The sequence below is a fragment of the Alligator mississippiensis genome, chromosome 3 (genome assembly GCF_030867095.1).
Source record: "Alligator mississippiensis isolate rAllMis1 chromosome 3, rAllMis1, whole genome shotgun sequence".
Lineage (NCBI taxonomy): Eukaryota > Metazoa > Chordata > Crocodylia > Alligatoridae > Alligator > Alligator mississippiensis.
Window position 1 is genome coordinate 159,405,447 of NC_081826.1, and position 15,467 is coordinate 159,420,913.

Genomic DNA, 15,467 nt, shown 5'->3' on the forward strand with positions numbered 1-15,467 from the left:
ATGCGTCTTGAACCTTGTTCACTATTTCTAGTGGCGAAACTATACTGACATGTAGTAGCATTCACTTTGATAAATTCAGTCTCTAAGAGAGAAGACATGACAATAGCTGAACTTTTATATTTTCACTGGTTAGAAATGACTGGTTAAATTAGTGTTCCAGAGTGTGTTTGGGATCCTCTCAATCATCCAGATGCTTTTTTTCATTCAAGTATAGCCACATGTTTTATGTAGAAAATGCTGTTTTGAGTTTCTTGTGAAAATGGCAACGAACTCAGCTGGTCTGTACAATTTCCCTGGATTTATAATGAAATTGGACTTTGATGTAGATGTGGACAACCACCCTGTTAGATGCAAAATTAAAGGCAGGACTTTGCTCACAATGTCTGCAAGATTTTACTATTTATTTTACTTTGTGTGTTAAACTGTTTATGACAGGGTGGATTTTATTTAAATCAAATCAATTTAAATTACTGGTCAGGAAGCCTCAATTTACTCATTGTTTTTTACAAAAGGGGCACATCTACATGTGTCAATTTAAGGCACATTAGCCATTTTTTAAGGTGCATTAAGGCATGGGTCTACACGTGCATGCCATTAATGTGCCTTAAAAATGGCCATTTTAGGCTATTTGCGCTTAAATTTGATACCCCACTAAAGCAGGTATCAAATTTAGGCACAAATAGCTAAAGTACCTTAATGCATGTGTAGATGCGCTAAGTTGCATTAATGCTGTCTATATTGACTGTCTTGGGACTGACTTGGGACTAAAATAAACACCGTGTTAATGCACCTAAATTGCCTTAATGAGCATTAGGCAAATGTGCGTTAAATTTTGATGTGCTTAAAAGCATGTGTAGATACGCCCAAAGTGCATTCTTGTTGTTTGATTATTCATTTGACTTCTTGAAACTATGGACTTTTAGAAAATGGTAAGGGTTTATCTGTACACAAACTTTTGGAGGGACAGTAGGGCTGATGGGTAGGTAATCAGGTCTGTTCTCTCTCATTTCCATATACTGCTGTTAACAAGGGTGTTATCTCTAAAGACACAAATCTACAGTTTGAGAACTAAAATTTAGCATCACAGAGATACTTAATGGGATCATCTAGACTGAGCACTGAGTCCCACTGGGTAGAGTGGTTTTCTTTAATCTTTACTAATCTGTAGAGGAGCCTCTGGGAACCCCATCAGATTGGGTCCCTAATATAGTCCATGGCCTGTTGTAACCTATTTATAAAACTTTTCTAAAAAGGTTACATGAATATATTGTCTTGAATAGTATATAATTAGAAGTTATACTCCCTGTTCCATAATGATATCTTTGAGCTTTAACAGATCTTAAACTGAAATTAGCTTTATATAGGTTTACTTTTTTATAAAAGCTTCTTAAAGAATAAAAATATGATTAAATAAAAATATCTGATCTAAATTTAAAAAAAATTAAATAATTAATTTTTATCCACCCTGTTATATGGACAAGTTTCATACATCTGAAAGCGACAATAATGACACCCTGGAAGATGGTAATTTATTATTTCTAGTAGCTTTTTCAATTATTTTCAAGTTTCCTGGTACAAACCATGTGTGCCTCTCATTTGGGCATTTTTGGCTTTTTCAGATTAATGAGTGTGTTGCATCTCTGGTATGGAAGACTGAGCATTGTCTGTATGTTATATATTTCTATATTATACATTTAACTAGGGGGGAGTATATATTTATTTAAGGGAATTGTTTTTAATCCAGTATCCTTGAACTCTAATCCAGTACCCCAGTCCATGGGACTATTTTTTAGCTAAAACATCATCTGTCTCCTGTTAGTGAGAATACTTAGGGTATAGGTTTAGTCTGGCAAAGGAAGAGTATGGTCTACAGCAGTGGTTTTCAAACTTCCTAAAGTCATACAGCCCTTTTGTATCACTTCTTCTGTCATGAAAGCCCTACCCCTATCCTGTGAGCTGATGTGGAACCAGGTCACCTGACCTAGCTAGGGTGATGGCACACTGCCTCCCAGCCTGCTGTGCCATTACCCTCCAGTCTTTTTGTGGAAGCCCTGATGACCCATTGTGGAACCCACACAGTTTAAAAACTAATGGTCTACAGCAGTGATGCCCAGCCTTTTTTGCCCTGTGAGCTGGATGGGAGAAGTCTGGTCTGTCTGTCAGCTGGATTCAATGTGTGGGGCAGGCATGGTGGGACCAGATTTGGCATGGGCACAAGGGGCGTGGGAATTTGGAAGTGAGAGGGGAGTTGCAGGTCCCCCACTACCAAATTTCTTGACCCATGGAGAGCCTTGTGGCCTGGATGCCATGGCCGCATGGGTCAGATTTGGCCTGTGGTCTGCGAATTGAGCGCCCCTGATCTACAGCAAAGATCCAAAATGGATGATAAAATGTGAGTAAAAGGGCAAAGGTCACGTTCAGAGCAGTATGAGTTGAGGGTGGTGGTGGTAGTGATGGTGGACCAAACTCTTAACTTCTTTTAATGTTTGTTAACATGCCTATAATGTATGTAGGCTAAGTGCACTTCTCAAGGGCAGGGTGCATGACCTTCAACCCTTGGGTGGTTTTCATTTAAGCAGTTATCGCTGTTCAGATGACAAGACCCAATGTAAACATAAACAGCATCCGCTTATCCATTGTCTTTAAACATATACGGATGATACAGTTTGATAGCAAATTGTAGCACAGAAAAAAATTAACAGCAAGTAAGGAACTCTGTATTGCAAAATCTGTATCCCAAAATCAATCCTGTATTCAGGTTGATTTAGGGATGTGAAAGGGTAAATGGATTAATCGATTAACTGACAAGCCCTAGTGATAACTGGTTAGTTTACTAGTTATTGTTTTGCCCAGGGCAGTGCACAGTTGGGCAGGGAAGTGGGGGAAAGGAAGCTAGGTGGTGCCCCAGCAGAAGCTGGAAGGCTGCTGGATAGGCAGGGAGCAGGAAGGGGGGACTAGGGACAAGGGAAGGACTAGTATGTCTCTTGCCTGTGAGGTTAAAGAAGAAAACAGTGGGTAGCCTAATGACTTGTCAGTTAAGCAGTTAGCTGCTTGTTCACAGGTGCTCCCTCCCTGGGCTTCTGGTGAGCTGCATTGTCTGGCTGGGCTTGCCGCTGCCACCACCTCCTTACCCGCCTCCCTCCCCATCAAAGGGTCTTGGGAGTGGCTCTGAGCAGCAGCCACTTCTGAGCTGCTGTGTTATTGACTAACTATTTAACCAATGTAATTAAAGTAGGTTAAATGGATACTTAAAAAAAAGTTTTTACATCCCTTAGGCTGATTATGAAAGCTTCTGACAGGTCCCGGGGCAGCATGCCCTGTGGGAATGCTCAAAAGCTCCCCTTGCCAGCTGCAAGAATAAAAGGAAGGCTTGTCATCTTGGGTATGCCACAGACCATACGCCCAAACTTGAGTGCCTGGTAAAATTTCCAGCCTCCATGTAGAGGTGAATAAAGGAAGCATAATTTAAAAGTACCAAGTGTAAAGTGAGATGAAGAAGAGGAAAGGGACATTGAAGAGTAGAGAAAAGATGACAGAAGAGTGAAATGAAGCCAAGAGGACTGTCTGACGTGCTGGATTAGGTTGCATGTGGCCCACCTGTTCCCGTGCAGCCACCACTGGCAGCAGCCAGTGTCTCCAGACTCCCCTTCCCTCTCCAGTCCTTGCTCCCTGCCCCTGAGGGCAGAGCAGTATGTCATGGTGAACCCAAATGTCTCCAGGGTTGGGGCTGTGCTTTATGCATAGTAGCTGGTGGGGAGGGACCATGGTGCCCTGCCTGCAAGTTTGCTGAGTGCAGCAGGGAAGAGTGGGGAACTGGGCTTTGTGGGAAGGTGGGGCAGACAGCTGAGCTCCCCCTACCATATGCAGGCAGTGGGCATTGGGGGGGGGGGGAAGAGTTGCAGGGCAGTCAGCTTACTTTGCCTGTGCATTGTGTGCAATGGAGGGGGAGCTGGGCTGTGTGCATGGTGGGGAGGAGGGATAGACTGTCTACTTTGCCTGAGTAGACAAGTTAGACCTGATAAAAAGTACTGCATGGCAATAAATGACAGATTCACAACTGGTAATTGAAATGACTTGTCTTTTTTTGTAATAATCAACACACATAACTAGTCAGACTAGTAAATGTTGGAGCATAATACCATCATTTAACTAGCCCGAATAGCAAGTTGCTTTTAAACATTAAAAAATACTAGTACACACAGCACACAGTAGTCCTTCTACCAGGGTTATCCAGTTATAAGTGGTTTCCCCTGGTTAGTAGGCTTAGTCTTTTGGTTTGGTCTGTAGAACAAGAGTACTCTCTAACTGAATGTGCACAAGTTTGGGCTGTGCCAAAGACAGGCAAGGAAATCTTCTATAGTAGGGGTGTTGGACTCAACTCTGGGCAGGATGTGGACTGCAGGAACTCCTTTGGGGCCAGATCTGCAGGGCCAGCAACAACTATAGTAGGCCCAGGGCTGGGCAGCAGTTTGTGTCTGTGGGAGTGCAGCAGCGCTGAACAGGGCTGGGCAGCAGCTGTGTCCATGGATGTGCAGCAGCACTGAGCTGTCCCTGGCCATGTCAGTGGCCACTTCTGAACTGCTAACAGGGTAGAAGGAATAATTCTGCAGGCTGAATTTCACCCCTTCCTTAGAAGATGAGCTGGTTTCTGGATGAATGGATGGATGACTTTCAGTTGTCTTATATTTATTTGAAAGAATTCTCAGTTCTTGTCAACTCACAGAAAGTAGAACAAATCTGAAATGTTTCTGCATACACTCAATCAGTTTAGATATAAGTACAGTAAAATCTCTTATTTGGCATTTAACTAACCAGAATACTTAATTAACCAGAATTTTAGCTATGGGACACACATGGCACCATGCCCCTTAGCTGCCTTCTGCACCACTCTTGCACAGGGTATCTGCAGCAAGCTTGCGGCTGGGCTGCCCTGGCGTTTTGGGTGGCATACTATTATGGCATTTTTATCTGTATACTATTTTATTCTTTATAAAGTATGTTATGCTGTAATGTATTGTACATTAGTTCTTTGAAAATTTGCACCACAAGTATGGCACCATCTTCTTTGAGCATAACTCTCAGATAACTGAAATATTTAGTTAACCTGCACCCCCCACTCATGCTGGATAACAGATTTTAAGTGCTTTAGTGTAAAAGCATTCCTTCAGTGATACAGTCTGGACAGTCTTTAGTAATCCTGTTTGAGTGTTGGTGGAATATAGTCCCTATGGGTATTTGTTACTAAACTTCAACAAAACTAGGAATGATTGCCTGGTATGATTATAGAATCATAGAAGATTAGGGTTGGAAGGCACCTCATAAGGTCGTCTAATCCAGCGGCGGGCAATTATTTTGGGCAGAGGGCTGCTTACTGAGTTTCGGCAAGCCATTGAGGGCCACATGACAGGCAGCCCAGGGCAGATTAATATTAATTTTCTAAATTTTTTAGGGGCCCCGCAGGCCGGATAGAATGGCCTGGCGGTCCACATCCAGCCCTTGGGCCGCATTTTGCCCACTGGTGGTCTAATCCAGCCCCTTGCTCAAACAAGGACCATCTCCAACTATATGATAGTTTAGCAGGTCTTCTGTGTAGTGGTTCTCAACCTTTTTTGTATCAGGACCCATTTGTAAACATTGATGGCCAGTCTCAACCCTGTGCCCCTTGCTTCCAACCTGCTGACCCCTGCCCCCCAGTATGTGGGGCAGCAGGTGGATCTGTGTGGGGCACTGGGGGGCCCAAACAGCCTCTTGCAGGCTAGAACGCTGCCAGCCTGCAAGGGAAAAGCCATAGTTTCCCATGTTTTTCTCCTTTAAAGGTGAATCCATTTTTAAAGTTTATTGATCCATTTTTTAGTTTGTTCACAACCCTTTCATATATTTTTGCGACACTTTTGGGTTGTGACTCACAGGTTGAGAAATGCTATTCTAGTGGCTTTAATGATTAAGTTAGAGTGCATTTAAGATGGCGCACAGATTTGTAGACGATAAGATTTGTTCTGTTGAAAAGCATTGGAGGGTGGTGAAACACTGGAACAGGTTACCCAGAGAGGTTGTGGAATCTCCATCCTTGGAGATTTTTAAGGCCTGGCTTGATGAAGCCCTGGCTGGAATGATCTAGTTGGGGATGGTCCTGCTTTGAGCAGGGGATTGGACTACATGACTTCCTGAGGTCTCTTTCAGCCCTAATTTTCTATGATTTTTCTACCTTTTTTCACTCACTGCCTGTTTTCCCTAGTATTTAAGGCAAATGCTGTAGGGCAGGGGTGCTCAACCCCCAGCTTATAGGTCAAATCTGGCCTGCGGAGCCATGACATCTGGCCCACTGGGCTTCACATGGGTTGAAAAATTTGGCAGCTCCCCCACTGCCAAATTGCCAAGTCCATGCTGGCCAACTGGGCCGGGCCTGGCCTGGCCTGTTGCCACATTGCTAAATTGCTGGGCCGCCCCCTGGTGCTCGATTGGGCCTAGCTGGGCCCCCACTGCACCCATCTACAGAACAGGTAAGAAACAAGAAGGTAAGAAACAATGGGCCCCTTGGGACTCGGAGCGGGGGGGCAGCAAAGGCACCAGTCTCAGGGCTCAAGTGCCTATATACTAATGCTAGGAGCATGGGGAACAAGCAGGATGAATTAGCGCTCCTGCTTGCACTAAACACCTATGACTTAGTGGGGCTAACAGAGACCTGGTGGGATTCATCCCATGACTGGGCGGTACATATTGAGGGCTATAGATTGTACAGAAAGGACAGGTCGGGGAAAAAAGGGGGGGGGGGGGGGTTGCACTTTATGTCAGTGAGCAATATACATCAACCCTCATCAAGACAGAATCCGAGGTTGAGGAAGTGGAAGGATTGTGGGTTAGGCTACATGGGGGGCAAGGAGAAAGGGATTTGGTGGTAGGGGTCTGCTACAGACCCCCACACCAAGGGGAAGAAATAGATGCGGGGCTCCTGAGGCAACTCTCGGAGACCATAAAAGCTAAAGAGGCGGTAGTCATGGGGGACCTAAACTACCCAGACATCTGCTGGGAGACGCAGACAGCAAGGTCCCATCGCTCACGCAGGTTTCTAACCTGTATACAGGACCTCCACCTGACACAGGAGGTGCATGGTCCCACTAGGGGGAATGCCATACTGGATCTGGTATTGGCAACAGGAGATGACATGATAGGGGACCTCCAGATCGGTAGCCATTTGGGAGACAGTGATCACCTTATAATAGAATTCAACATAAGACGGCGAGTGGGTAAGGTAACTAGTAGGGTGAAAGTGCTAGACTTTAGGAAAGCTGCTTTCAATGAACTCAGGCGATTGGTCAAGGACGCACTGCAGAGTAGGAGATTTGAAGAAATGGAAGCCCAAGAAGGGTGGCTGTGCCTAAAGGAAACGATCCTTCGGGCACAAAGCATGATGATCCCCGAGCGAGGCAGAAAAGGGAAAGGGGCCAGGAGGCTTCCATGGCTGACCAGAGAAATCCAGGGCAGCCTAAGGGCCAAAAGGGGAGCACATAAAAAGTGGAAGCAGGGTGAGATCACTAAAGATGAATATACCTCCTCTGCTCGTGCTTGTAGGGAGGCAGTTAGGCGGGCCAAAGCTACCATGGAGCTGAGGATGGCAACCCAAGTAAAGGACAACAAGAAATTGTTTTTTAGATACATAGGGAGTAAAAGCAAGGCCCAGGGAGGAATAGGACCCCTGCTAAATGGGCAGAAGCAATTGGTGATAGATAGAGGGGACAAGGCTGAACTCAACGAGTTCTTTGCCTCAGTGTTCCTAAGCGAGGGGCACGACAAGTCTCTCACTGGGGTTGTAGAGAGGCAGCAGCAAGGCGCCAGACTTCCATACGTAGATCCTGAGGTGGTGCAGAGTCATTTGGAAGAACTGGATGCCTTTAAATCGGCAGGCCCGGATGGGCTCCATCCGAGGGTGCTGAAGGCACTGGCCGACGTCATTGCAGAGCCACTGGCAGGAATATTCGAACGCTAGTGGCGCATGGGCCAAGTCCCAGAGGACTGGAAAAGGGCTAATGTGGTCCCCATTTTCAAAAAGGGGAGGAAGGAGGACCTGGGCAACTATAGGCCAGTCAGTCTCACCTCCATCCTTGGTAAAGTCTTTGAAAAAATTATCAAGGCTCACATTTGTGAGAGCCCGGCAGGGCAAATTATGCTGAGGGGAAACCAGCACGGGTTTGTGGCGGGCAGATCGTGCCTGACCAATCTAGTCTCTTTCTATGACCAGGTTACGAAACGCCTGGACACAGGAGGAGGGGTGGATGTCGTATACTTAGACTTCAGGAAGGCCTTCGATACGGTATCCCACCCCATACTGGTGAACAAGCTAAGAGGCTGTGATGTGGATGACTGCACAGTCCGGTGGGTGGTGAATTGGCTAGAGGGCCGCACCCAAAGAGTCGTGGTGGATGGGTCGGTCTCGACCTGGAAGGGTGTGGGTAGTGGGGTCCTGCAGGGCTCAGTCCTTGGACTGATACTCTTTAATGTCTTCATCAGCGACTTGGACGAGGGAGTCAAATGTACTCTGTCCAAGTTTGCAGATGATACAAAGCTATGGGGAGAAGTGGACACGCCGGAGGGCAGGGAACAGCTGCAGGCAGACCTGGATAGGTTGGACAAGTGGGCAGAAAACAACAGGATGCAGTTCAACAAGGAGAAATGCAAAGTGCTGCACCTAGGGAGGAAAAATGTCCAGCACACCTACAGCCTAGGGAATGACCTGCTGGGTGGCACAGAGGTGGAAAGGGATCTTGGAGTCCTAGTGGACTCCAAGATGAACATGAGCCGGCAGTGTGACGAAGCCATCAGAAAAGCCAATGGCACTTTATCGTGCATCAGCAGATGCATGACGAATAGGTCCAGGGAGGTGATACTTCCCCTCTATCGGGCGCTGGTCAGACCGCAGTTGGAGTACTGCGTGCAATTCTGGGCGCCGCACTTCAAGAAGGATGCAGATAATCTGGAGAGAGTCCAGAGAAGGGCAACTCGTATGGTCAAGGGCCTGCAGACCAAGCCCTACGAGGAGAGACTAGAGAAACTGGACCTTTTCAGCCTGTGCAAGAGAAGGTTGAGAGGCGACCTTGTGGCTGCCTTTAAGTTCATCACGGGGGCACAGAAGGGAATTGGTGAGTATTTATTCACCACGGCGCCCCTGGGGGTTACAAGAAACAATGGCCACAAGCTAGCAGAGAGCAGATTTAGTTTGGACATTAGGAAGAACTTCTTCACAGTTCGAGTGGCCAAGGTCTGGAACGGGCTCCCAAGGGAGGTGGTGCTCTCCCCTACCCTGGGGGTCTTCAAGAGGAGGTTAGATGAGTATCTAGCTGGGGTCATCTAGACCCAGCACTCTTTCCTGCTTATGCAGGGGGTCGGACTCGATGATCTACTGAGGTCCCTTCCGACCCTAACATCTATGAATCTATGAATCTGGCATGCTAGATCCAGCCCACTGGCAAAATCCAGCCCATGGATGGGCTTGGCACCACCCATCCATTCCGTGGGGTGAAAAGATTGGGCACCACTCATCTAGGCAAATAGGTCCCTAAGTAGAATGTCTGTTTTCTTCTTTAAAATGTATCCTTTGCTTTTTCCTAATTCTGATTCCTCTATTTAATGCAGGTTTGGGGAGTAAATGTAATGTGACATTGGATTATAACTTGATTAAGCAGAAAAAGTTTGTTGTACTGTTGCTTCAGGAGGAGGCTGGGAGGAAAGCTCTTTGGCAGTCTGACATGTGTGACATCATGCTCAAAATGTGATTGAAATTCTTTCAGTTTCCATTTGCTATAGTTAACATGCTGCTTGGAGTATGAAGTTATTTTCCTTTAACAAGGACCATTTGTATGTTCTAGGTGAAGGCACTGAAAGAGAAAATTGAATTGGAGAAGGGGAAAGATGCTTTTCCAGTGGCTGGTCAAAAACTAATTTATGCAGGTAATGCATCTCAAATAGATAATGCATGTAGAACAGAAAATAACTGTTTTATCGATTATTTCTTAATTTCAGTATTATTTTACTCTGAGTGTTAAAGCTTTTGATATTTCTGTGAGTTGAGCAAAAAACCAAACAGGCTATTGTAACAGCAGAGGATCAGCTCTCAGTAGTATTTTTCCAAGTTGCAATCTTAAAAAGAAAAAAAAAAAAAAAAAAAAGAAAAAAGTTAGCTTTGTTTTATGCCCACTGATCTTCCATGAGACCCATACCTGGCTAGCACATATCAGGTTGAAGTGGGACTTGTTCTTCTGTTTGGTGTCATAGTGCCTTACTAGACGGGTCAAATCATGCCTTTTGTTGTAGTGGTTGTTGACTCTTGTCCTTTATTCCATTTGTCCTATATTCGTCTAGTGTCTCTTTCCTTTTAACTCTACTAGAGAATTAAAACTAAGCTAGTCCAATACATTATTTAGTCTTCAGTCAGTGGCAAAACAGCCTGTTAAACAAAAGGACCTGTAACACCTTTAAGCTCTGATACATTTCAGAGTCAGGTAGAAACAGAGAATATGTATCAATGAAAAGCTGCCTGTGGCAGTTAGGTATTGGGGTTTTAATTATATTCTTGGTACAGGAATTTCTTGGGGTTTGACAATCCAATCTGAACACCTGCCTAATTGGTCTCTTTTGACCTTAATACATGAATCCACTGCTTCATGTTTGAGTTTAGCCAAAATTAGCCCTACAAGGTTGTTTCTTTTTTCCCTGTAAAAGGCTTTTCAGGCAGGCTTTTGGAAGCAGCTGGTTTTATCTCTCCCTACCATTCCTTAATTCTGCTACTCCTTAAGTTGCGTCTTTCCTGTAGTTTTAAGAGACTGAAGATACCTTCTCAAGTCTGGAGTCTCCCTTTTCACATGGAAAGCTCTCAGTTCATTTATTTTTAACCAAAGGCCTGCAAAACAGCTCCCTTTAAAATGGGGTTATGGTTGAGTGCCTGCCAATATGACAAGGACGAAAAAACAAGCACGCTTAATTTCAAAACCCCACAGAAAACTCAGATTGAACTTGGAAATCAGCATTCAGTTTTTAAAGTGTTTCATGGATGTACTTTTAAATTGTATGAAATCTCAGACTCTCTGTTTAAAATAAAAATTATGGCATATGGGAAGAAGAATTTAACTCAACTCTACATATCTTCTTTCTTGCTTCTACTTAAAGCACTAGTGTGTACGCAGTCTAACTTGAAGTGGCGGGGGTGGGGAATAGGAAACAAGAGTTGGACTAAGCAGTCATGACTCATACTTCCATAGTCTTAGTGTATACTGTTTCTGTTTAAAAAAAATAATGTATCCTTTTTCTAATATTTTAGGAAAGCATTGCAGGAACCTGTTGGAATTGTTCTCAAGCAGATTTTATATTTTGTTTGCAGTGAGTCCTGGCTTTGGCTTTCTGATTCTCTGCCTTTAAGAGAGCCATGTTCTGGTGAAATGTGCTGTTTGCTTTAAACTGAAGGTGTCAGATATTCAATTTGTGGATCCCTGTCATCCGACCCAGTCCTGCTTGTAGGTCTTTGACTGGTATGCCACCTGTAGGATGCACTAGCCCCAGAACTGTGTGCTGCATGTGGCACATGGAGGCTGTCTGGAGCAGGCTACACGTGGTGCGGGGCCGCCTGGGGCTGCATTGCATATGATGCCTGTGCCAGACTGGCTTGGTGCTCTGGATCTGGGCTGATAGATGAGCCTTATGTGCCAGACCTAGTGGGCAGAGCTACACTGTCATGGGTACCATGTGCCATGCAGGGCCGGGGCCAGTCTGTGCTGCATCTGGCTCACAAAGTAGGAGATGGCATGCACTCTGCAGGCAACACACAGCTGGTCCAGGGCTTGTGCTTCCTGGGACTCCTGCACTGGACCAGGCCTGTGGGCTGGATCTAGCACATGGGCTAAGTCTTTGGGCCCTATCTGGCCCTCCCACAGATAGGCTGCATGCCTTTCAGGTAGCCTGTGGGACTAGATTAAGTTGACACCCCTGCTTTAATTCAGTAGTTTTCATAGATTCATAGATTCATAGATGTTAGGGTCGGAAGGGACCTCAATAGATCATCAAGTCCGACCCCCTGCATAAGCAGGAAAGAGTGTTGGGTCTAAATGACCCCAGCTAGATACTCGTCTAACCTCCTCTTGAAGACCCCCAGGGTAGGGGAGAGCACCACCTCCCTTGGGAGCCCGTTCCAGACCTTGGCCACTCGAACTGTGAAGAAGTTCTTCCTAATGTCCAGTCTAAATCTGCTCTCTGCTAGCTTGTGGCCATTGTTTCTTGTAACCCCCGGGGGCGCCTTGGTGAATAAATACTCACCAATTCCCTTCTGTGCCCCCGTGATGAACTTATAGGCAGCCACTAGGTCGCCTCTCAACCTTCTCTTGCGGAGGCTGAAAAGGTCCAGTTTCACTAGTCTTTCCTCGTAGGGCTTGGTCTGCAGGCCCTTGACCATACGAGTTGCCCTTCGCTGTACCCTCTCCAGGTTATACGCATCCTTCTTGAAGTGCGGCGCCCAGAATTGCACGCAGTACTCCAACTGCGGTCTGACCAGCGCCCGATAGAGGGGAAGTATCACCTCCCTGGACCTATTTGTCATGCATCTGCTGATGCACGATAAAGTGCCATTGGCTTTTCTGATGGCTTCGTCACACTGCCGGCTCATGTTCAACTTGGAGTCCACTAGGACTCCAAGATCCCTTTCCACCTCCGTGCCACCCAGCAGGTCATTCCCTAGGCTGTAGGTGTGCTGGACATTTTTCCTCCCTAGGTGCAGCACTTTGCATTTCTCCTTGTTGAACTGCATCCTGTTGTTTTCTGCCCACTTGTCCAGCCTATCCAGGTCTGCCTGCAGCTGTTCCCTGCCCTCCGGCGTGTCCACTTCTCCCCATAGCTTTGTGTCATCTGCAAACTTGGACAGAGTACATTTCACTCCCACGTCCAAGTCGCTGATGAAGACATTAAAGAGTATCAGTCCAAGGACCGAACCCTGCGGGACCCCACTACCCACACCCTTCCAGGTCGAGACCGACCCATCTACCACGACTCTTTGGGTGCGACCCTCTAGCCAATTCGCCACCCACCGAACTGTGCAGTCATCCACATCACAGCCTCTTAATTTGTTCACCAGTATGGGGTGGGATACCGTATCGAAGGCCTTCCTGAAGTCCAGGTATACGACATCCACCCCTCCTCCTGTGTCCAGGCGTTTCGTAACCTGGTCATAAAAAGAGACTAGGTTGGTCAGGCACGATCTGCCCGCCACAAACCCATGCTGGTTTCCCCTCAGCATAATTTGCCCTGCCGGGCTCTCACAAATGTGAGCCTTGATAATTTTTTCAAATACTTTACCAAGGATGGAGGTGAGACTGACTGGCCTATAGTTGCCCGGGTCCTCCTTCCTCCCCTTTTTGAAAATGGGGACCACGTTAGCCCTTTTCCAGTCCTCCGGGACTTGGCCCGTGCGCCACGAGCATTCGAATATTCCCGCCAGTGGCTCTGCAATGACGTCGGCCAGTGCCTTCAGCACCGTCGGATGGAGCCCATCCGGGCCTGCCGACTTAAAGGCATCCAGTTCTTCCAAATGACTCTGCACCACCTCAGGGTCTACGCATGGAAGTCTGGCGCCTTGCTGCTGCCTCTCTACAACCCCAGTGAGAGACTTGTCGCGCCCCTCGCTTAGGAACACTGAGGCAAAGAACTCGTTGAGGAGTTCAGCCTTGTCCCCTCTATCTGTCACCAATTGCTGCTGCCCATTTAGCAGGGGTCCTATTCCTCCCTGGGTCTTCTTTTTACTCCCAATATATCTAAAAAACAATTTCTTGTTGTCCTTTACTTGGGTTGCCATCCTCAGCTCCATGGTAGCTTTGGCCCGCCTAACTGCCTCCCTACAAGCACGAGCAGAGGAGGTATATTCATCTTTAGTGATCTCACCCTTTTTCCACTTTTTATGTGCTCCCCTTTTGGCCCTTAGGCTACCCTGGATTTCTCTGGTCAGCCATGGAAGCCTCCTGGCCCCTTTCCCTCTTTTGCCTCGCTCGGGGATCGTCTTGCTTTGTGCCCAAAGGATCATTTCCTTTAGGCACAGCCACCCTTCTTGGGCACCCATCCCATCAAAACTCCTACTCTGCAGTGCTTCCTTGACTAATCGCCTGAGTGCAATGAGATCAGCTTTCCTAAAGTCTAGCACTTTCACCCTACTAGTTACCTTACCCACTCGCCGTCTTATGTTGAATTCTATCATAAGGTGATCACTGTCTCCCAGGTAGCTACCGATTTGGAGGTCCCCTATCATGTCATCTCCCGTTGCCAATACCAGATCCAGTATGGCATTCCCCCTAGTGGGACCATACACCTCCTGTGTCAGGTGGAGGTCCTGTACACAAGTTAGAAACCTGCGTGAGCGATGGGACCTTGCTGTCTGCGTCTCCCAGCAGATGTCCGGGTAGTTTAGGTCCCCCATGACTACCGCCTCTTTAGCTTTTATGGTCTCCGAGAGTTGCCTCAGGAGCCCCGCATCTATTTCTTCCCCTTGGTGTGGGGGTCTGTAACAGACCCCTACCACCAAATCCCTTTCTCCTTGCCCCCCATGTAGCCTAACCCACAATCCTTCTACTTCCTCAGCCTCGGATTCTGTCTTGATGAGGGTTGATGTATATTGCTCACTGACATAAAGTGCAACCCCCCCCCCCCCCTTTCTTCCCCGACCTGTCCTTTCTGTACAATCTATAGCCCTCAATATGTACCGCCCAGTCATGGGATGAATCCCACCAGGTCTCTGTTAGCCCCACTAAGTCATAGGTGTTTAGTGCAAGCAGGAGCGCTAGTTCATCCTGCTTGTTCCCCATGCTCCTAGCATTAGTATATAGGCACTTGAGCCCTGCGACTGGTGCCTTTGTTGCCCCCCCGCTCCCAGTCCCATGGGGCCCATTGTTTCTTACCTTCTTGTTCCTTACCTGTTCTGTTGTGCTGGCCTCCCCATGGCTTTCAGTTTCCCAATGTTCTCCTTCTTCAGGCTGGGCTGTCCTTGTGGGTGCCACATGGTTTGGTGGTCCACAGCTTCCCCTGCCCTCGTACTCCCCTCCCCCCGACGAGCCTTTTCAGTCTTTCTAGGCTTGAGACATTCCTTGGAAAATGCCAGTTCTTAGTTTTTACACTCTTGTTTGTTTTTTTTCCACTACAGAAAAATAATAGAGCAGTTCTTCTGTTACAAAGAATTTAGAAAGACCATAGCAGGTCAGAACAATTTTGGTGCTGTGGATTCTGATTTGAAATTTCTGCATTTATCTTGTGAATCAAATGCAGATGCTTCAACTTGGTTGAATATCACTGTTTTAAATTGAGGATTAATTGAGGCAGTGAGGATTATCTGTAGACACATATTTGTATGAGGTGTCTCTAGTGGGTTATGGAATAGAGAAAATCCCACACAATTTACTGATTCGTTTTGATGCACTGGCTGGGGGAGTAGTTAGCTGATTGCACGATTT

At 46.6% G+C, this 15,467-nt stretch overlaps 1 protein-coding gene across 1 annotated transcript in view; it reads left to right on the forward strand.

Moving 5' to 3' along the window:
* Positions 1-15,467, forward strand: part of RAD23B (RAD23 homolog B, nucleotide excision repair protein) — a 63,452-nt gene that overhangs the window by 20,388 nt on the left and 27,597 nt on the right. The window contains exon 2 of the mRNA XM_059724596.1: positions 9,861-9,942. Within this exon, the coding sequence (XP_059580579.1) occupies positions 9,861-9,942 (82 nt within the window). The remainder of the gene's footprint in view (positions 1-9,860; positions 9,943-15,467) is intronic.